This window comes from Sycon ciliatum, chromosome 5 (genome assembly GCF_964019385.1).
Source record: "Sycon ciliatum chromosome 5, ocSycCili1.1, whole genome shotgun sequence".
Taxonomy (NCBI): domain Eukaryota; kingdom Metazoa; phylum Porifera; class Calcarea; order Leucosolenida; family Sycettidae; genus Sycon; species Sycon ciliatum.
The window spans coordinates 15985718-16007059 of NC_088647.1; the positions used below are offsets into that span (position 1 = coordinate 15985718).

The window sequence follows — 21342 nt, forward strand, 5'->3', positions numbered from 1 at the left end:
GGTCTACTCTCCATATAACGTAATCTCTGGGACCACGCACAAATTATGTTATATCGAGAGTTATGTTATGTAGAAAACCGTGTGTAAAATACAAGATGCACCTCAAAATGAAGGGTATTACAAAGCGGGTTTAACCGTGCAAACATATACACACTGTACCACCATCGACATCAGATACCATCAATGCCGCAGAATATATGCACAATAGGACTAAACTGGCTAGCTACGGCTACAGCTTGATCGTACCGCGCACGTGAATCTACGTTGTATCGAGAGTGCGCACGTCGGGGACCGCGCCACAGGGTGCGTTATGCCGAGGTTTACGTTATGTAGGACTAAACTGCCTAGCTGCAGCTACCGCTTGATCGTACCGCGCACGTGAATTTATGTTGTATCGAGAGTGCGTACGTCGGGGACCGCGCCGTAGCGTGTGTTATGTCGAGGTTTATGTTATGTAGGATTATGTTGTGTAGAACAAAATTTGTATGGGAGTGATGCTGTTTCGGCACGGGATTTGATTATTTTACTTACTAGCGAGGTTTATGTACAAGTGAAAGTTGTTATATCGAGAGCAGACCTGTAGTTGGGATAGATATACAATGTACATGACTTGTGCTATTGCATACAGTAGAGTATGATCGCTACTGGGTCAATGACGCGCAGAACTAAAAATTAATAAAATCAATGAAGGCAATCAGGTGTATGGGATTAGTCATTGCTGGCAAAAAAATACCAGTGGCATTGCCGTACTTTAAAGCTTTATTAATCTTTTCACGGTTCCTGCATGATTCCTTTCCTCGGCCTAGTGCTTCTGCAGTCACACACTGACACTCATGATTTGAAGGTGAAGCTGGTGGTCACTTCGAAATAGTCCGTTTCCACAGGTAGCAGTGTCCTATGGCCCAAGCAATAGCACATACACATTCTTCTATATGTATAACGTGGGAATTGTATGATATGATGAGTAGAGCCTCTGCTCTCAATCCGGGCCATGCACTTCGGGAGCATAGCGCGCGCACACACACACACACACACACACACACACACACACACACACACACACACACACACACACACACACACACACACACACACACACACACATGCACGCACCTGTCCTGTCCTGTAGAGCCACTGCCACACACATACACACACACACACACACACACACACACACACACACACACACACACACACACACACATGCACACATGCACACACCTGTCCTGTAGAGCCACTGCCACACACATACACACACACACACACACACACACACACACACACACACACACACACACACACACACACACACACATGCACACACCTGTCCTGTAGAGCCACTGCCACACACACACACACACACACACACACACACACACACACACACACACACACCATGTACACATACAATGTGCAATGTATGCAACCAACCCTTACATGTACAGTGGGACTCACTTATAGTGAATAGTAAGATATTACGAGAGCAGCGAGAAGATAAGATGTATGGTAGTGCATATGAGTTTCCGATTTATTTATTTACTTATTGATAATTTGAATAGTTTGCTGGCAACCTGCCTACACTCAATAATACAAGAGAGCACTGCATTTTCACACATATCCATTAGAGGTATCGTTTCAACGTTTCGGTCTTCATGACCATCATCAGGAATGAAGTGGACATGGAAAAAACAGCAGTATAAGGGGTCGTCGCAAAAGTTTTCTGTCGTCCCTGAAACGAACATCGTTCATTTCGCACTCGGACCCCCTCCCCTCCCTCTGAAACGAACACAGCTTGCTATGCTGGACGACGAAAATCGCATGCATGTACATGTCATATGTACAGTGTCGGTCGACTTGCGATTTTGGCTCGCACCCCCTCCCCCCCCCCCCCTAAATGAATCATGTTCGTTTCAGGGACGACAAAAAAACTTTTGCGACGACCCCTAAAAGAAGGAAGCAAAGCGCGGTACCTAGTGACAGCGCACGTAGAGAAGTCACGCGGCAAAGCACGTCGTGGCTGGTGCATTGCTACATGTACATGACAACGCAGGCACAAACGGCGAGGAAAGTCACTGAGATATAGCGCTACAGCAGTGATATACAAGCACAGCTCCAGTCTCACACCTCCAGTGAGGTGTGTAGAACCCCGCGCCTCTCGCAGTAAATAACAGTGGTATTGATGTGGGCAGAACACACAGGTCAGTACCACAACATCTCATGCATGATGCTGTACTAATACGGACAACCCAAAGGCTGGGTTGATGGTGGGGTGATCTTATTAAAGTTGGCTTACCTGAAGTTTACACACAGAGTGTTTATCCACCAAGAGTTGTTTCAAACAAAACCATTCATTGCTAGTAATTTGATGATTCACCGTCACCCTCACTCAAATCCAGAGTTAGTTCATCGTTGTCCAGATCCCTATCCAAAGTTAGCTCACCAAAGATTATACTATGAGTTAGTAGGCGGTTCACCACAAGTAGTTAGTTGATCCAGGAACCGATCCAAATCAGCTCACGCTCACGATGTGAACCAGGGAGTCGTAAAATACTGTATTTTACGACTCCCTGATGTGAACCGACTGGTAACCGATCAGTACAACCCTTTAAAATTGATAAGATGTGCATTGTTATTCCTATGCTACTGTTAGCCAATAGCCTGGTCCAAAGTGTTGTCAACGTTGTGGTAGATAGTTGAAGAGTGCTGGTGGGCTGAAGGTGCATAAGTGCCCCCCCCCCCCCCCCCGCAGGTTTCTCCCAACAGCCATCGGACTCTGTCGACCCTGCACCTCGCCTAGTGCTTCAACATCAATATTGCTGCTCATCCCACTACCCGTCATGTGACCCGTGCTTTCGATCTGCTGGTGGATTTAAACAGCCCAATTGCAAGCATGGCAAGCGAGCAACGGCAAGGGAGTGCCTCCAGTTCAAGTTCTGCCGTGTGTGCGGTGAGAGATATTGCAGGCAGCAGGATCTGCAACGGCATGAGGCCGGATGTTCTGCTGCGAAGCCATGATGCTACCCCTTTGTTCCCCTCCTCATGAGGGCAGCTTAGCCATTTAACGGCAGCTATATGTCAAAGTCAAGGTCAAGGTGTGCGTGTGTATGTGTATGTGTGTGTGTGTGTGTGTGTGTGTGTGTGTGTGAGAGTGTATGTGTGTGTGTGTATATGTGTGTGTGTGTGTGTGTGTATGTGTGTTTGGCTCGCTGCGGAAACCAGTTTTCAGCAACCACCATCTGTCCGTCCGCACCAAGAAGAATATCTTCAATGCGTGCAATGTTGCTATTCCGCTGTACGGAGCTGAGTGCTGGGTACCCCTCCAAGCCGACATCCGGAGGTTCTTCACGTTCCACATGCAGTGTCTGCGTACCATTCTTGGCATAACAAGGTTAGATGCCTGGCAAGAGCGGATCAGCAATGACCAGCTGTTGGAAATGTAGGACGACAAGCGCCCAATTGCTGTCCAGATTCACCAACGACGACTTGAGTGGCTGGGTCATGTTGCTCGCAAGCCATTGGAGCGCATCCTGAAGATTCCACTGTTCGTCTGCTCCTACCCCGCCATCCACCTGGCGGTCCACGCAAATGCTGGACAGACTGCGTTAGTGCAGATCTGAAGGCCCTGAATGCTGTGGAGGGATGATACGATCTGGCAGATTCTCACGCTGATGCCGCATGTACCATTGTTCTGCGCCTGAGCCGCCCACACCCAATGCCCATTGCCAAGTATGTGATCGGTACTTCTCTCGCCCATCAGATGAGAAGCGTCACAAATGCTTGGCAGAGCGGCAGAAACCTGTTTGCAACCAGACTGGCGCTTGCCAGTGTCGACATGTCGTCTCTGCCAACGTTGGTTTCGCAGTCCCGGTGGATTGGCTACCCATCGGTGCGATCCCGGACCTGCTCCCAACACCGAGCACCTCGGCAACCCAGTCACTCCGCAGTTCAGCACCTGTCACCGCAGTTTCAAGTCCAGCAGCGGCTTGGCCAGACACAAGTGCAACCGCACGAAACGCAGCTCAGTATCAGAAAGGGCCGACTTCACATTCGAGTGCCCGTGCCCCAGGCAGTTCCGACTACGTCACCATCTAGTGCGCCATCAGAAGTGCTGCTCCTCAGCCTCTTCCACGTCTCTCCCTGACAGGGACCGTGTAACTTACCAAGGCAATGTATATCAAGGTCAACGCTGTGTGTGTGTGTGTGTCTGTGTGTGTGCGTGTGCGCGCGCGTGTGTGTGTGTGTGTGTGTGTGTGTGTGTGTGTGTGTACCCCCCCCCCCCCCACACACACACAATCAACACACAACACCCACTTACTGAGGTGTGGTGAGCCCATCAGTGGGATCATTTTCAAGTCCATCCAGAGTTTTGGGGATTTCAGGGGGTGTCGGCCGTTGGGCGGTTCAATAGCCAATTGAGTCATCTTTCCAAGATTCCTTTTGAGTCTCTCTCCCCTCTTCCGGGGGAGACCCACGTGACCAGTTTTGGCAGTGAGCAACAAGTACAAGTGTGTGTGTGTGTGTGTGTGTGTGTGTGTGTGTGTGTGTGTGTGTCAGAAGACCAAGGCCCGGCATGGCGGTGAACTGCTCTGACCCGCCACCTTCCATTGATCTTCAGGATGGAGGAAGCGTGGAGGTTGTGGACAGCTTTACCTATCTTGGCAGTGTCCTGAATGCAGACGGTGCTCTGGACAAGGAGCTCACCTCCCGCCTTGCCAAGGCCTCTCGTGCTTTTGGCGCTCTCCAAAAGCCAATCTTCGGGTCACAGTAGCGGCCTATCCATTTTAAAAGTCTAAGCGTCTTGTCTACAAGGCCATTGTCCTCCCTACCCTCTTCTATGGAGCAGAGACTTGGCCCATGAACGTGATGAAGGCCCGGCAGATAAATCGCCTGAATCTGTTTCATCGCTCATGCGTCCGTTCCATCTTGGGAGTCTCAAGGAGCGATCAGCACTCCCGTCATCTTACTACTGCTGATCTAGCCCAGAGAGCGCGTCTTCCTGAGGACATTGGCACTCTCCTTCGTGAGTACTGTCTGCGTTGGCTGGGTCATGTTGCCTGTATGGACGCGGCCCGGATTCCTCAACAAGTGTTGTTTGGGGAGCTCGAGGCAACCAGACCACGGCATGGGCCAAAGAAGCGTAGGCGAGACACGATTGTCGGTGATCTGCGCTCGCTGGATATTCCGGAGTCCGAGTGGTATCGGCTCGCACAAGATCGCCCGGAATGGCGCAGGCGGGTCCATCAACATCGTCTTCCTCCCCCGGCACCGAAGGACTTTCGCTGCGCATGCGGCAGAGCGTTTAGGAGAAGTGGCGATTTGAAGCGTCACATCAAGTGCTGCCCAACTCAGTAGCCTATCATCTCCACTGGAGATGGGGCGTCAAAGGTCAAAAGGTGTGTGTGTGTGTGTGTGTGTGTGTGTGTGTGTGTGTGTGTGTGTGCATGATGAGTTGGGAGATGAGACGGAGGACAATGTTGCGGTTGATGGAGAGGATGAGTCGGATGGGAATTGTGATCGTAAGAAGTCTGCTGTGTTTCTTCATTTGTTGTCTAACCCTAGATTATTTTCGTAGCCTACGGTTCCCAGCATGTTTGCCTCACTGCACCGTGACAGTAGTACTACTACTACTACCGTACTGGCAATATATGTTGCCGCAGTGAGGCCATGAAGCGTTACATTGGCACATGTTTGCCGCACGCAGGGCGTTACATGCAAAGTCGCACAGGAGCCGTTACACAGGTTTCTATATTGCCGCAGTCCTTTTTTTGCCACGCGGTACACGTGCTTTCCAGTTTTCAGCCTTTGCAGTGCAAACTGCAATGAAAAGATCGCCGCACCCCGCCTGACGCGCGTCACGAACGCAACGAAAATTTGTCGCACTAGCCTGGTCGCGCGTTACGCCGCACCCCCCTGCGTTACGCGTTACGCGGCAACATAATATTGCCAGTACGGTAGTACTAGTAATGTTGCTGGTCTTCAGCAGATTGCCCATACTACACAGACTGTCCGTACACTACAGTCTACCATGGTCTACACGTCATATTCTTTGACAATGACCTGATGACCATGATGACAGCATGCAAAGTTGTACTAAGGTTCAAGAGTTGTCTATAAATTTGTACAAGTAATTTAGTTGTATCAAACCGCGCGAATATCATGGTGACGTACCCAAATCAGCAAGGCGTTGTCGCATCACTGACTTCTTCTGTGAATGGTATTTCGCGAGTTCTGTTCATATCACCACATCAGATCTAGCTAGCTGCGACTGTACCGTGTAGACCGGAGAGAGGTCTACGTGTACGAGTAGATCTACGTGTACGAGTAGATCTACGTGTACGAGTAGATCTACTAAACTCGATCGTATACGCGTACTGTTACTGTACAGTGTTAGTAGTAGTGTTGTAGACTAGATCTACGTAGCTGAGACAGACTGCCAAGTGTCAGTACTCAGTAGATCTACTGAGTACTGACACTTGGCAGTCTGTCTCAGCTACGTAGATCTCGTCGTTGGCGACTACACTGTACAGACAGTCGGTTTTATCCGTTGTTACCATGGTATCTTGCGCATGCGCACTTTGAATCTTCCTTTTTGTTGCGACCTTCGGATTGAAGGACGTGAAACGTGGTTCTTGCTGCAGGAGGTTGGCTCTGTTTGCCTTAGTTTTGGTCGAGGATACTCTTGGCGTGTGACTGTTTGGACATAACAATGGGAAAGACAACGTAAGTCTATTTTGTAGCCTTGTTTCCCTTTTAGTATGTAGTTCACGGTTGATAATAAATGTAATGCGCATTCATATTTTCTGCATCTTGAGATGTTATTTTTGTACGTATCATTTTTTAGTTTCTTGATTCCGAACGAGAGTGAACCAGATCAGAGCCTATTTCATTGTAGATGGGAGCTATAGCGATATAAATGGTCTATGAGATTGATGTTTTGTAGTGTTGTCCGGTATTTGGCAAAAAGTCCTCCAGATCGAGATGTAAAATTTTGAAAATCTACTCAATGGAAAGCTCACACGTGGCGGCATACATTGCTATCAGGCACGTGCCTTTTATCGATTGCGTTGTCGTCACGCATGATGTAAAGAAAGAGCCTTTTACAGCCGCTTGGATCGGTACAATTATCTTGTGTCTTGTTGAAGTTCTGGAAAAGTTCTTGTCCTCGTCCATTTTGATCGGGCTGAAGTTTTATCGATCTGGTGGACAAAATACCGTAATAAATAAATTGAGCACCATTTTGATTTCGAGCACCATTTTGTTTCGTCACGTACAGTAGATCTACGGTGTACGTGGACCCGTGGGCAGATGCGGAGTGATGAGAGGTTTTGATGACGCCAGTTTGTATTATGATTCTCAAGCACGCACAATTCTCCGACTGTGTAGTAGCAAGCCAATACTGCATCAAGTACTAGTAACTTGAATACTCCATATTGTGATACAAGTACATAATTTAGATTCTGTAGCTTGTATAATAAATTGTTATCCTATAATTATTGAGTATTGTCGTATAAAGTGAGGATAAGTCGAAACACACTGGAGCAAGGTTGGCTGTTGCCCTTATTTCCAGTTTCCAGTTCACCCTGTTATTGGCAGTCTTTGTGTAGTTTGTTGTGAAATAATAAAATTGATTATAGGGCTTCATTCGTTTTGTCTACTCTGTAGGGTGGAACATTTTTTTGGAAAAGAAAATATGGTAGATGGAAGTTCGCAAACTCGTGTCTGTCTACCCATATCCGAATATGCCGTTTTCGCAGTACCATCATTGGGAAACAGCTCTCATGGTGATCCATCTACAGAAATACCGTACCTATATCAACTTCTACAGCAAAACCTGGCAGTGCTGAGAGCAAATAAGGTTCCAAGAATGTATAACTTTGCATAAGGGGTCTCCGACGGCGAAAAAGCCATATCGCTTGTTCCAAGTACGTTTTGTACTACAGTGTACAGACAACAAAGGCCGCCATGCACTCCGAATATCTTGACCTTGAAGGTTTGGAGTGCACCCCGAATATCTGCCATGATCATGCTGATGCCTTGCATGAGCTGATCATTTTTCACCATATCGGATTTGCAGGAGTCACACAATATGGACCAGGGGAATGGAATAACAATGCTCACATGGATTCAAGTGGCTCTATAATGCTCCTCTATCTCATGTGTGGTGACAACACGATTCACTAAAAGGCATGTGCCTAATAGCAAAGCATATTATATAGCCACGTGTGGGCTTCCCTAGGAGTGGATATTCAAAATTTTACACTTCAATCTGTAGGACTTTGTTGTCAAATGTCAGACAACCCTTCACCACATCCTGACTGATGAACCATCAATATCCCCTTAGCTCCCATCTACAATAAAATGGTCTCTGTTTCACTCTTGTCCAGAATCAAGAAACCAATGTAATGAGATGTTGTTGTGCTGCTATTGGTGCCATTGTCATCACTGTTGTAATGTGCCAGCATAAAGCACTGTCATTCTAGCACTTCAGCTCATGTTGGTGTTGCTCTGAGTATGACAGTCGTCATGTCTTTGGCTACAGAAAAATCAGTTCTTTCGGGTGAGCAGCTTGAATCCTATGATAGACATGCTCAATCAGAATTGGGACATCTCCATCTTGATCTTGAACATGCAGTCGAAGTAACCATTACAAGTCTCACCACCTTGGGCATGTCCAGTTTTGGAATATTTGAGATTGCTTGACTCTTGTGATTGGGTTCAGCAATCCATAATCCTGTAAATGCCAGAGCATTGTGCACTGTAGATGCTTCAAATGTGTATAATCCTGTATTGGTTGTATGTTGTGCTTTATGCTTATTGTTCTGCAGAGACAAGAAGTCTGCCAAGGTAAGGGTCAGCTAAAACTTGTCATGTGGATAACCTAGGGGAAGGGACATGCTGGAACTACCCTGGGCATACTTTTACAACCATGTACTGCAAACCTTCACTCTTGTCTGCAGCCGATCAAAGAGAGATTTCTCAATTTAGATTTTGCATTTGGATAATGCATTGAATGTAGGTATGAATGAACATGATCTGGACCAGTCGCAAAGCAGTTTGATCCACGGTACACAGGCATCACGGATAATGTACCGAATATCTATGCTTTGTGTGATGTGTATGTGGCTTCAAGGGAATGGTTTGGATTACTTTATATTGATTTGTTATTCTAAGTTTGCAACAATCCTTTTTCTTGTTTCTTGTTTTCCTTTTTGGTATTTCTAGGGCAAGAAGACCTCAGAGGTGAGTCAAGAGGTGTTTCTTTATATTTTCTAAACTGTCTATGTCTCAAGTTTCACTTTCTCACTTTTTGGTAATGTCTTCTTTCAAAGGAATCTAGCTTCTAAACAACGCAATATATTGAAAGACTTCTTCTTCTTTTATCGTTGAATCTGTCAGGTCATCGAGAAGGCAAAGAAGAAGAAGGCACCACCGCCACCCCCATCATCTTCCGAGTCTGAGGTAGGACCTCCACATAATCTGTTACCACAATTTCTTTATGACGATTTCAAATTTTAGTACTTTGGCTGTATGCTCTACACTATAAAGCTAGATTCCACTGAATTCCACTTGTGCACCGAACCCGATTAGCTGCTGGAAATCACACTTCATTCTTTCTGTACATGTATCACTGGGAGTACATGCACTGTGTACAAAAAAGTGTTTGTCCCATCCATCATATAGTTGGCGGTGCACTGCTCAAGCATTCTGTTCCTGATTACTGTAGCTTTTTGTGTATTTTTCATGCCGAACAGGAGGAGAGCAGTGAGGAATCGTAAGTGTACAATGATATTGATTCCATTTATTTAGTCCTTTGGCAGCTGTGTATGTGTAGGTAAATTTAACTAAATTATGTTAGATACCGTACTTCTATATTATTAACGGTGGGTTTTATAGCGAACATATTGGCATCATCACTCAAGAAGCTCAGAGGAAGCAGGGCATACGCCAAAGCAAATGCACTGGAACGAATGTCACTCATGGTAACTCCGAATGCATCGGTTTCACTTGTGATTATTCTACGAGTATTCCGCAAAGAATCAGAACTCTACGATCGAGGAAAATGAAAGAAAGTGTCCTAGCCATCAGGATTGATCTCATTCTCCAAGGAGCACCCACACTCCTGGTTCCCTACACAGAGGTATACGTTTTGTGAATTTAGCCCAACAGCTCTGAGTAAATTTCCATAGGTCAAAACATGGTAGGACAGTTGTTTTAATACTTTGCTGTTATTCTTTGACCATGTGTTCTGGTTGTTTTTTTCCAGCTCTGAGGAGGAGCCTGTACCTGTTCCTCCCCCAAAGAAGGTAGCAGCTGCCAAGGTATGTGTGAGCTGATATTTGGTGTTTTAGGTGTTAGGGGCCGTCCAAGGTTACCAATCATATTTTCAAAACGAAATGTTTTCGTTTGTGGGTGGGTGGGTTTGATGGAGTTTCGTTTTGAAAATAATTATTGAATGCTGATGGAGAATGCCCAGTTACTTCTGGGTGTCGAAAATTGACATCAATATTTTATTGGAATTCGTTTTACCTGCAGAAAAGGTGGGTGGGTGGGGGCTGAAAAAAACTAAAACTTTTCGTTTAAACAATCGGTAACCCCGGACGGCCCCTTACACTGCAGGCAATTTTCATACACAATTAATACTGTTCCGGCATCTTGCCCAGAATCCTACGGCAGTTGTATGTTATGCAACACCGGCAGTAGATGTTGCGTCCCTCATTCTCCGTTCTATTGTTGAAAGAGGAGGCAAGTCCATTAGTCTTTTTCATGACCAGATATTCGGAAACACTTTTCTCAAGGTTTGGAGACTCCACTGTAGCCAATACTTGAATCCATACATCCTGTACACACACCTTGTACACACTCTCTCTAACGGTCTCTAGGCTACACTGCAATTGATATACATTAGCTCAAATTTTCGGTACTCACGCTAGTAATCCTGCACTATCACTATATTTTCACCTCATACATATCACACAGAATTATAATCTCGCTTCCTGTGGTATTGCTATACCATCACACTTTGGCCACTAGTACTTGTCACATATATATAAACCCCTGTTCTGTCTACAGTAAACTTATTCCTGATGATGGGCCTTGCCCGAAAATTTGAGCTAATGTATATCAATTGCAGTGTAGCCTAGAGACCGTTAGAGAGAGTGTGTACAAGGTGTGTGTACAGGATGTATGGATTCATGACCAGATATGTACCTGTTTTTTATTTCTTCTGCTTCTACAGGGCAAGAAGACCACAGAGGTAAGCTAGGTTCTGACAATGTACATCACTGCACTTGCCACGTTTGTTCTTTGTACGCGTTTACGTGTTGGTGTGTCATCTGTCAGCCCTTTACTTATTATGATGAATGATTGTTCTTTGTGTAGGTTGCCAAGAAATCCTCCAAGAAGGCACCTCCTCCACCATCTTCCTCTTCCGAGGTTTGTTCCCCTTGTTTTGATTGGGGTTTTCATGTAACTGCTGTATTGCTTGATATGATTAATGCAGTTTGCAAGTAAGAGTGTTGATTTTTTCATTGAGTTTGTGTCTCACTGCCAACCATGTCTGAGACATTGGCCGATGTGCTTAGTAGTCGCGAGCCCTAAATCAACCAGTTTGCATTTACACAAAGCCCTGAAATTATGTGGCGGTAATAAAAGGAAAGCGCTATTTTCCAAAAATACGATACAAGCAGCCGAAACTTCACCCATACGTTATGATCTCATTGGTAACGTCATATGGCGTCATGGATGCTGTCACTTTGGCGGGTTCTATATCAATGACGTCATCATCCGGGTCAAGTGGCAAAATACTATCTTCTGGGAGGATATAGTTATTGCACTATCGAAAGTTTTGTAGTCTTTAATATATTATGTTATCACCGGTATAACGACCATTTTATTTTGTGTTTCTTTGCCTCATCCAGGAATCCAGTGAAGAAGAATCGTAAGTTTCTGTGTTCTGTGCATTCTTTTCAATGTTCCTGGTTCCTATACCCTGGCAATAAACTTGGTTTGGCTGATGATGAAAATTCACACCTGAATATTGACACTACGTGTTGAGAGAACTTCTTGTGAATTCCTCGTTACTGAGGCTCATTTACATGTATATGTGACGTTTGTTGTAGTGTTTCGTGTAGCTTATTATATTTCCTTGTCCCCTTTTGTTCATTAGATCTGAGGAAGAGGTTGCACCTGCCAAGGCCACAAAGGGTACCAAGGTAAGGGGGCTATTTCATTTCATGCTGTTAGTCGCTCACCCTTAGCTGGGCGATCTTATCCGTGGCATTCCTAATGTGTGCGTGGGTGTGCGAGATTCTAACGTGACGAAGTCGTTCAAGAAATCAAACCAAGGGTGTTCCGAAGTACAGCTTGGCCAACCTCACAATTTATGTGCTGATGCATATCTTCGACGTCAGAGTGAAGCAGTCCCGCCGGTGTTGTACAGCAGGATGCTGGTGCATTATATGCTGTACTAAGAGTTGGTTGTACTGGTCAACTATAAGAAAGTCAAGTTGTTTATGACCCGTTCGCGATAGCAAGCGTGTCATCTTTTACATGTGACAAAGACGGGCTGGACATGTAAGACAGCTGGTTTTTCATTCCTGTTGCAGCGCCCTGCACCCAAGAAGGAGAGCAGTAGTGAGGAATCGGACAGTGACAATAGCTCAGATGAGAGTGAGGAAGAGCTTCCACCAGCTAAGAAATCCAAAGCTGCGAGCAAGACTGCTTCCAAGCCACAAGCGAAGCAACAGCCGAAAAAGGCGAGAATTTAGTATAATCGCTGCTGTGTCCATTGCTTCCTTTTTTCGGTGTATGTGCCGGGGGAGGGGGGGGGGGGGTCTTCTGGCCTGTATCGTGTGCCCGGGGGGGGGGGGGGGGGGGGAGTATGTCTATATGTATTATCAACTAGTCTGTTGATCAATATCCATCCCTTTGGGCATTTCTTGTACTCCTGATGGCCAGAACATCTCTGTGTGATAGTTTCTATCTCCATTCTAGTGCTTGTCTTTGTTCAATCCTTTCACTTCTAGTGTTAGGAAACATGGTTTTCTTGTGGCATGCTGGAAGTGAAAAAGGTTGCATTACACGTCTTGGCTCTCCATTTGTGTTTATGTGTGTGCTCATTTTTCTGTTTGTTTTCTTGTTGCTTGCTATATGTCTCACAGCAAGAGTCAAGCGAAGACGAATCCAGCGAGGAGGAATCATCGTAAGTCTTGTGTGTGTGTGTGTGTGCGTGTCAATATTCTTGATTTGGCACGTGTATTTGCATATCTAAAACCAGTTTTGGCCTATGATGAAAATTCACACCTGAATATTGACACTACATGTTGATAGAACTTCTTGTGAATTCCTCGTTACTGAGGCCTATGCTGTTGACTCCGGATTAAAGGCGCCATTACTTTCATGTGTTTATTCATCGACTATCACCTGACTTTATGTTTCCTCAGATCTGAGGAAGAGGCTGCACCCAAGGCTAAGGGAACAAAGGTATGGTGACAGGGTACACAGAACACATCACTACTTTGTAGCTTTCGTCCGTCCTCGTCAGGAATGCTGTCACCAATTGGAGTCGTGCCATTGTCTTCTTTTATTGTTTCGTATTGTAATGTGTGTGTAAAGTCATTCATTCTTCTGGCTAGAGGATTGCTAGGTTACGATAAAGAGTACACGGCAGCTGTGCTTTTCTGACACATACAATGCACCTATGCACTGCCATTGCAGCGTGCTGCACCTGTAAAGGATAGCAGTAGTGAAGAATCAGACAGTGACGACTCGGATGAGAGTTCAGATGACCAGCCACCAGCTAAGAAATCTAAAACTGTGAGCAAGCCGGCTCCTACGAAACTACCGAAGAAAGTGAGATGATTGGCCATGCATTCCAGACATTCTACACTCTGTAGAAATTTGAAAACCTTTTGTGTCCAAATGCTCTCTTGAATTTTGCAACGCTGATGCATTACTTTCTGCTAACACCATCTTTGCATACACGGTGAATGCCGTTTTGCGGGGGAAGAGAGCTTTGCGTTCTGCATTCAATTTGGTACATTGGTACAAGTCTCGGGCCTTTCCAGCGCCTTGTGACAACTGGCATGTTTTTGGTGCGTGCAGAGTGCCCAGGCTGCTTCCAGCAGTAGTGACAGTAGTGACGATGACGACGACAGTTCTGAAGAATCATCGAGTAGTGAGAGTGACGCACCTGTGACTAAGAAAGGCAAGGCTAATGGCCAAGTCCAGGCTAAGCAAGCCCAGAGACCCGTAGTTGCGTCTAAGAAAGTAAGCTGTCATTGTCTTGTCCTTGGCATTATCGGCATGTTCCTTTCTATCGCTATCTTTCACCATAGCCTCCCACTTTTTATTTTGGTTGCCATGGTTCTTGAATATAAGTGGGCATTGTGTGTGCTTGTCGATGTCATGTTTTTGGAGTACTTGTGGATGTACAGTGTATTTCCACTATCATCTACATTGTCTGGATTGGCCTGTAGCGCAGTACTGGCATCTACAATAATGACTGTAGTATCCTCGAATACTGAACATCTGATTTTGTGCTTCATTCAGCAGATTGTACATTCACTTGTGTATGCTTTTTAGCTTTTCTACTTCTATGCATGCACATTTGCAGATGCAATGCTCGGGTGTATGTTATAGTGAGCTCGTTGCACTAATGGGATTATGGCTGCGTCCAGTGAATTCTAATCATTGCTCATGTTTCTGTATTTGTAGCGTTCTGCACCAGAGAGTGACTCTGACTCCGAGTCGGACTCTGATTCCGATTCTGACAGTGATGCCTCGCCTCCCCCAGCCAAGAAGGCCAAGCCCACTCCATCCAAGCCCGCTGCAAAGGAAGGTGTGTACTTTTTTTTGGTGTATCCACAGCTTTTGTATATCGTGAAGCTTTCATAAAATAATGTATTCTGAATGCGCTCAACTATTCCAAAGATTGTGACGCAAAATTACTCTGCCAACCTTTACCAATTTATCTCAGGCTAACTACTCCTGAGTTGAGCATGGCTGTTGGCAGACATTAACATCATGTCTTTCACGCTATGGCAGTGCTCTTTGTGTTCTCCACAGAGTGCTGCTAACGAAAGCAGGACATTTCTAACTGGCTGTTTCTTGTAGTTGTTATCCGTGGCTTGCCGGTGTTGTCTTGCAAGTCCATGGGATCATGCAAATCTGTTCGAATAATGTAATACCGCTGCTATTGCCTGCGTTGCTTGATCATTAGGTGGCCGCACTCCTAGCACTGGCTCCTCCGGTGGCAGCAAGACCTTGTTCGTTGGCCGATTGGACTGGGGAGTTGATGATGCTACCCTAGCTCAGGCTTTCGACGGCTGCAGCAATGCACGTGTCATCACTGACAGAGACTCTGGACGATCCAAGGGGTGAGTTTTGCCACTGGCATGCACAACTTTGTGCAAGAAAGAATTTCTGGCCGATGATGAAAATTCACACCTGAATATTGACACTGCATGTTGAGAGAACTTCTTGTGAATTCCTCGTTGCTGAGGCCTATTTCTGTTTGTGTAGTGATTATGGAATCCTCGCTCAAGACTTTAGGGTATTCAGTATTGTGCTATATACTGGCCTGATGTTTTCATTGCAGCTTTGGCTACGTTGACTTTGACGATGCCGACTCTGCACAGAAGGCGAAGGATGCCATGGACGGACAGGAGCTGAACGGCCGCAACATCCACATTGACTTTGCTCAGGAGCGCGGTGATTCTCCCGGTGCACGTGGCCGCGGTGGTCAGCGTGGTGGTGCACGCGGCGGTGGTCGCGGCGGCAGCGCCTCTACACCCAGCAAGACCCTGTTTGTTGGCAAGCTCGACTTCAACCTGGACAGCGACTCTCTAGCTGAGTACTTCGAGGGTTGCAGCAAGGCCCGTGTCATTACCGACCGCGAGTCTGGCCAATCCAAGGGGTATGTGGGTTTTTTCTTTTCTTTCATTCGCAATGTGTGCTGCATTGGCCAATAATAATTGCATGCTGAATCATTTATGATGTGCAGTCCACGACCGTAGTTCAGTTTAGTGGCGTGTAGCGTCTATCAGTTTGTGGGTGCTCAAGAAATGTTTTGGGTTTTCCCCAGAAGTCAAAATTGTTGCCAACTATTACCAATTCATCACAGGCCACATCTCTCCTGTGTTGATCATGGCTGTTGGCACATAGTGAAATCTTGTCTCTCACGCTATGGCAGTGCTCCTGCTTATTTCCACGGAGCACTGCTAACGAGAGCAGGACATCTTCCCATCCACTGCTTGTTCGTCTTGAGTTGCCTTTTCAGTCACACCATGTAATTGACTTTGTTGCTGTGTTTGTGTTTCTTAGATTCGGATACGTTGACTATGAAGACGTAGAGTCAGCCAAGAGCGCTCTGAGCTCCATGCAGGGACAATCGATCAATGGCAGGACAATCCATATGGACTATGCTGCTGAGCGCACAGATTCCCCAGGTGGTCGTGGTATGTTCTGTTTTGTTTACTAATAGGGCAGTCTCCATCCAACTTATCCTGATTCATACTTCATGTCTCGAAAAAGTTGACTTGAGCTCAACCATTTCGCGTACGTGGAAAGTCATCGCGCGGTGGCTTTCCTGTACGCGAAATGAAGTATGAATCGGCCTATGGGAACAGTCAATATCGCTTTAGCTCCCATCTACAATGATGGTCTCTGCTTCACACTTGTCCACAATTAAGAAACTCATTGTAATGAAGTTGTGCTACTCTTGGTGCCATTGTAATTTGCCAGCATAAAGCACTGTCATTCTAGCACTTCAGCTCATGTTGGTGTTGCTCTGAGTGTGACAGTCGTCATGTCTTTGGCTACAGAAAAATCAGTTCTTTCGGGTGAGCAGCTTGAATCCTATGATAGACATGCTCAATCAGAATTGGGACATCTCCATATTGAATTGACCTTAGAATATCGAATGTCTGTGGAACCGTGCTGCAGGTTTTCGGACTTGCCGCATTGATGTTGTTCAGATAGTGGCCATTAGTGGTGCTGCTCCTGCTGCTGGTGCATGTATTGTCCTTGGGTATGCCAACAGTTGGATGTGTTTCCACGTGCCCTATCCGTGTTATGGAGTTAGGTTGTTGCTTCATTGTCTGAGAAGTTTATCCTGTTACCTTTTCTGCGTTCTTACTTGCAGGTGGTCGCGGCGGCCGTGGTGGTGGATTCGGTGGTCGCGGCGGCGGATTTGGAGGTCGTGGCGGCGGATTCGGTGGCGGTCGCGGAGGCGGATTCGGTGGTGGTCGCGGAGGCCGTGGTGGTCGTGGTGGTGGTGCACCTCCTCAGAAGAAGGGATCAATCCAGGAGTTCAAGGGAAGCAAGATGACGTTCGACGACTGATAGTAGGAGCCAGTATCTTGATTTTTATCTCTTGCAAACCAACAACCTATCACCAGCTGTGCCGAATCGATGAGGGACCGGCCATCCCAGTCAGAAATGTAGCTATGACTTTTCTAAGCTGGTTTGGGAGTGTAAATCTTTGAGGTGGACCCTTCCCTCCGGAGAACACTGCACCATGCCATCCCTGCAAGCACGGTGTTCGTGCGTCTGTGCGTGCTATGCACATGTGTGCCACATCACACCGATGGCAGTTGTGTGTATGTCTTATCATCAGTTCTACTGCTCAGTTCTACTGCGTTTGCATGTTGACCGAGATATGTCGTGCACACCACTACATGTGCTCCTTGCCTCTGTGCATACATAGGTTTGTTGGCAAGTACACATCCTTTCTGCATCTGGTGACCAGTGTAGCGGTTTGTACTAGGATTGCCAAGCCGAATCCTCTCAAGCGTTGATTTCTTACGAATTTAGGATATGGGCGAAATCAAGGCTAGACATCAGGGACTCCCTGCATACATAACCGATATGCACGTGTGCAACTCCTGCCTATGGTGCGACTACTGGGCTTCTTTTGTGACAAACATGATTGTCTACATCTACATTATGTGCATCCTGTGTATGATCAACAGTCCATAATCCCCCAGAGTGCGCAACTGGGATGGGGTGGGACGGCGTAATCCGTGATGTGAGTCGTTTTTTGGGTCAGACTTGAGTCGTTCTGTCGACGAAGTCCTCCGTGGACACACTTCCTCGTGATGTCACAGCGGGACGTGCAATGCGGATTTTGCCCTCCCAGAGTGAAGTTGACCACTCTGGGGGATTATGGACTCTTGGTAGTATGATTGATAGAATGGTCACTATTTCCCACCTTACAGTAGTCGCACGCTGAAGAACATGGAGCCCAAGAACATCCATCCTGAAATTCTAAGAGCGCCACAGCCTAAAGCTAAGAACGGCAGTGTTGGTTTTCTGGCAGCTTGTGGGATTCATATGATCCAATACGGATTGTTTCTGAGAACGTCTCGGGCTAACCCTTTGGAAACCACATTCTTTGGCGTGCGACTACTGTAGATTTTGTACCATGCCACTGGGCACTGGATGGAAGTTAATACAGGAAGTGCACACTCGTTGAGGTTATGATTGCACCCTACTAGAATTCTGGCCCCTTAGAAAAAATTGATTCCGTCCCCCGTGAATTGCGCTGCAGGATATCAGAAATTCCGTGCAGAATTCTGCGGCTGAAAACAGTAAATTCTGTGATAATTCTGCAAATCCTTCCAAATTCTGCAAGGGAAATAAGCGTAAAAACAGATTGAATTTTCGCAACCCCACCGAAGTTTGTTGTCCCTATAAATTTAGATTTCTTATCCGCGTTTTTCCGAAGGGACAGAGTCTTGACAATGTATGCAAAGCATGACTGTCTACAGTGCATTTCAAAACTATAGATGCGTAGGGTTTTTGAAATATTTCAAATTTGGCTGGAACTTTTTGAGAATAGTTTTCGGAATATTGCTCAGGATCGCTCCACAATTACTCTCATAATAGTTTCTAAAGGATTGGATAACAGACGCCCAATTTGGAAAAAATTATGCACAAAGTGATCACAGATTTTATGTGGTATAGATGCTAGCATAACGGTTTTTGCCTAGGTACGAGTCTATAGTTTTGAAATGGACTGTAATGATAAATCGGTCTATGTATTGAGAGTTGGTGTGATCTTGAGAAAGCTACAGGTAGCCCTTACCCAAATTGGTGCTCGCCCTTTTTTTTGCCCTTTTTGGAAAAGCCCGTTTCTTTCGCCCTTTATTGCGTTTTTTGGTGAATATCGCCCTTTTTGAGCTTTTTTAGATGAAAAAGTGCTAAAATCTGTTTTCTCATGCATGCGATTACAGTTTCCGAGTACTCGATGCTGACGATGGGCCTTGGCACGCCGTTTTTTTGGGGGCAACAAGTTGGTGAAGCTTGTACCCAGTGTACACAATGCTGTAAAAAGTGGGGTTTTTGAACTTTACTTCCTGTTTTGCCTTTCGTGGACCCATAAATGGAAGAGTGCGTATTCATTTTTCAGCTTGGGATCATATCTGAACATGTATCATGGCTATGCTTCACTGAAAAAAGGGCACTTTTTGCCTTTTTTCACTGAAAAAAAGCACTTTTTCAGCATATTTTGAGGGACGCGAAAAGCACTAAGTGCGAATTAAAAGAGCACCTTTGGGAAAGGGTTAGCTACAGGTGAACATGAAGACGTACAGTGCGAGACCGCATAGCCTATGCCGAGCTTACTTTACATGCTTCACCATTCGCTTGCAGTTTTCTCATGTGCAAAGCATTAGTGCAGGCATGGATTGTAGGGCTTACTTCGTGCCTTGCCAGTGCTCGGAAAACGACCAGATTGTGCTCTAGCGGATGCTCGAGAAAACAGCCAATTATGCTTTTATAATGCTTGACCAAAAAGACCAAAAGAACAGATAATTGTCATGAGAAAAGGACTCAGACCATTGTCATGATGTTGACTGGTAGCTTTGTGGAAGTACATGTACAAGACAATAATAATTATGCAAGAGGAATACCAAATTCACAAGCAAACGCTGAACTTTTGGGAGATGTCCTATAGTGTAGGCTCTGGCGGATTACTAGTATGCTCGCGAAATCATGGAATTATGCTTTCATGGATTCTCGCATTATGCTTTGGGACTCGGTGATACATATCCACTTTGTTGTACTTATGGAGCCTCAAAGTTCGGAAAATTGTGCCTTTTCCGTACTTGCAAGTGGCCATATTAAGTACAAGAAAAATTTACAAAATACATGAGTATCCCCATACCAAGGTGTCCATCCATGCTAGAGATCAACATGGAAAAGAGAAAACATTACTTCTTCTATTCATTAGTTGACTTCTTTTGTAAAAAGATTTTTTCATTGCCAAAATTAGTTTGAGTTACCTTTGAAAATAATCATCACGGTTCAACTGTCTTCGCAATCGTCACACTCGTCCAACCGATGTCAACCTCACCCTGCGATTAATCAGCTCATCTCTCCCGTTACGTCCCGTAGCTCCGCCTCTACTTTCATCATGACTGAACATCAACTATACCTAAATTTGTTTAAATTTGAGCAATATCCATAGCATGTGCAGTCATGGCTGCTAAAATCCAGACGTCATGACTTCATAACAATAACATGCATAATGTATATGTACGCGGCGTTTTGCGGACTACCCGTCGCTTTCTCGTTCGCCCGGGATACCTGATAAAGGCTGATTCACTCGCATCTTCTTCTCCATGTACTGTATCAGTGTGAGAAAGAACTTTGAAGAAGACTAGTTCGAGCATACAATAATGTATTGCCATGATTTCTACCCTGCTTTTCATTGAAAACACTATCTGCATGACCTCCGAACCCTTTACCATGCAGACCACCAGCACCAATCATGTGCATTGTACACAATTATGTAGCCTACATACTAGAACTGTAGTACAATCCGATGTAGTTATGCTCCTACCTCCGAAAGGATGCCAAATTATGCTCCAAATTTTCAACCACCAAATAATTATGCCGGCATAATCCGCCGGTGCCTACTATAGTGGCTGCTAAAATATTATTCCAAATCGACAACAAGCGCTATAAAGTATAATTATGGTCCTTCAATAGCAGGTGTGTAAAAAACAGCCTCCTTGGACATCTGGCCTTGTTTTTCGGATGCCATTTCATGCTCCTTCTAAGCGCTAAGCCTTCCAACTCGGAAGGTCAAAGAGGGGAAGGTAAGCGTATCCATATGTCCTTTTCCTTTCCACATTAATTTTAGTTTTATTCCAAGCAATACATGGCTGGGGCAGCATCTTCAATAGCAGGTGTGCATCATGTGACAGCATTGGGCATTGGACATCTGCCCTTGTTTTTTTGTTTTTATGCTCCTTCTCAAAAAGGACCAGATTATGCCAACACGCTTACCCCTACTCTTCTGCATTGCACCACTCTCCCCTGTGCAATGGCTACTCT

General features: G+C 45.6%; 1 protein-coding gene across 9 annotated transcripts; it reads left to right on the plus strand.

Annotated features, from left to right (window-relative positions):
- Nucleotides 1-6568: 6568 nt before the first annotated feature.
- Nucleotides 6569-17737, plus strand: LOC135817814 (uncharacterized). Of its 9 annotated transcripts, none has more exons than XM_065331082.1 (20): nt 6569-6720; nt 8826-8844; nt 9223-9240; nt 9397-9459; nt 9753-9772; nt 10265-10319; nt 11237-11254; nt 11380-11433; nt 11919-11938; nt 12167-12212; nt 12606-12755; nt 13161-13201; nt 13443-13482; nt 13717-13851; nt 14104-14268; nt 14716-14839; nt 15221-15377; nt 15599-15916; nt 16324-16457; nt 17144-17737. In XM_065331082.1, exons 1-20 carry the CDS (start codon nt 6707-6709, stop codon nt 17341-17343), a joined length of 1791 nt encoding a protein of 596 aa, XP_065187154.1. In that variant the 5' UTR covers nt 6569-6706; the 3' UTR covers nt 17344-17737. The 9 variants fall into 9 exon arrangements, with proteins under 9 accessions (XP_065187154.1, XP_065187156.1, XP_065187155.1 ...); XM_065331084.1 differs by having other exon boundaries at nt 13717-13815; XM_065331083.1 differs by lacking the exon at nt 11237-11254.
- The last annotated feature ends 3605 nt before the right edge of the window (nt 17738-21342 follow it).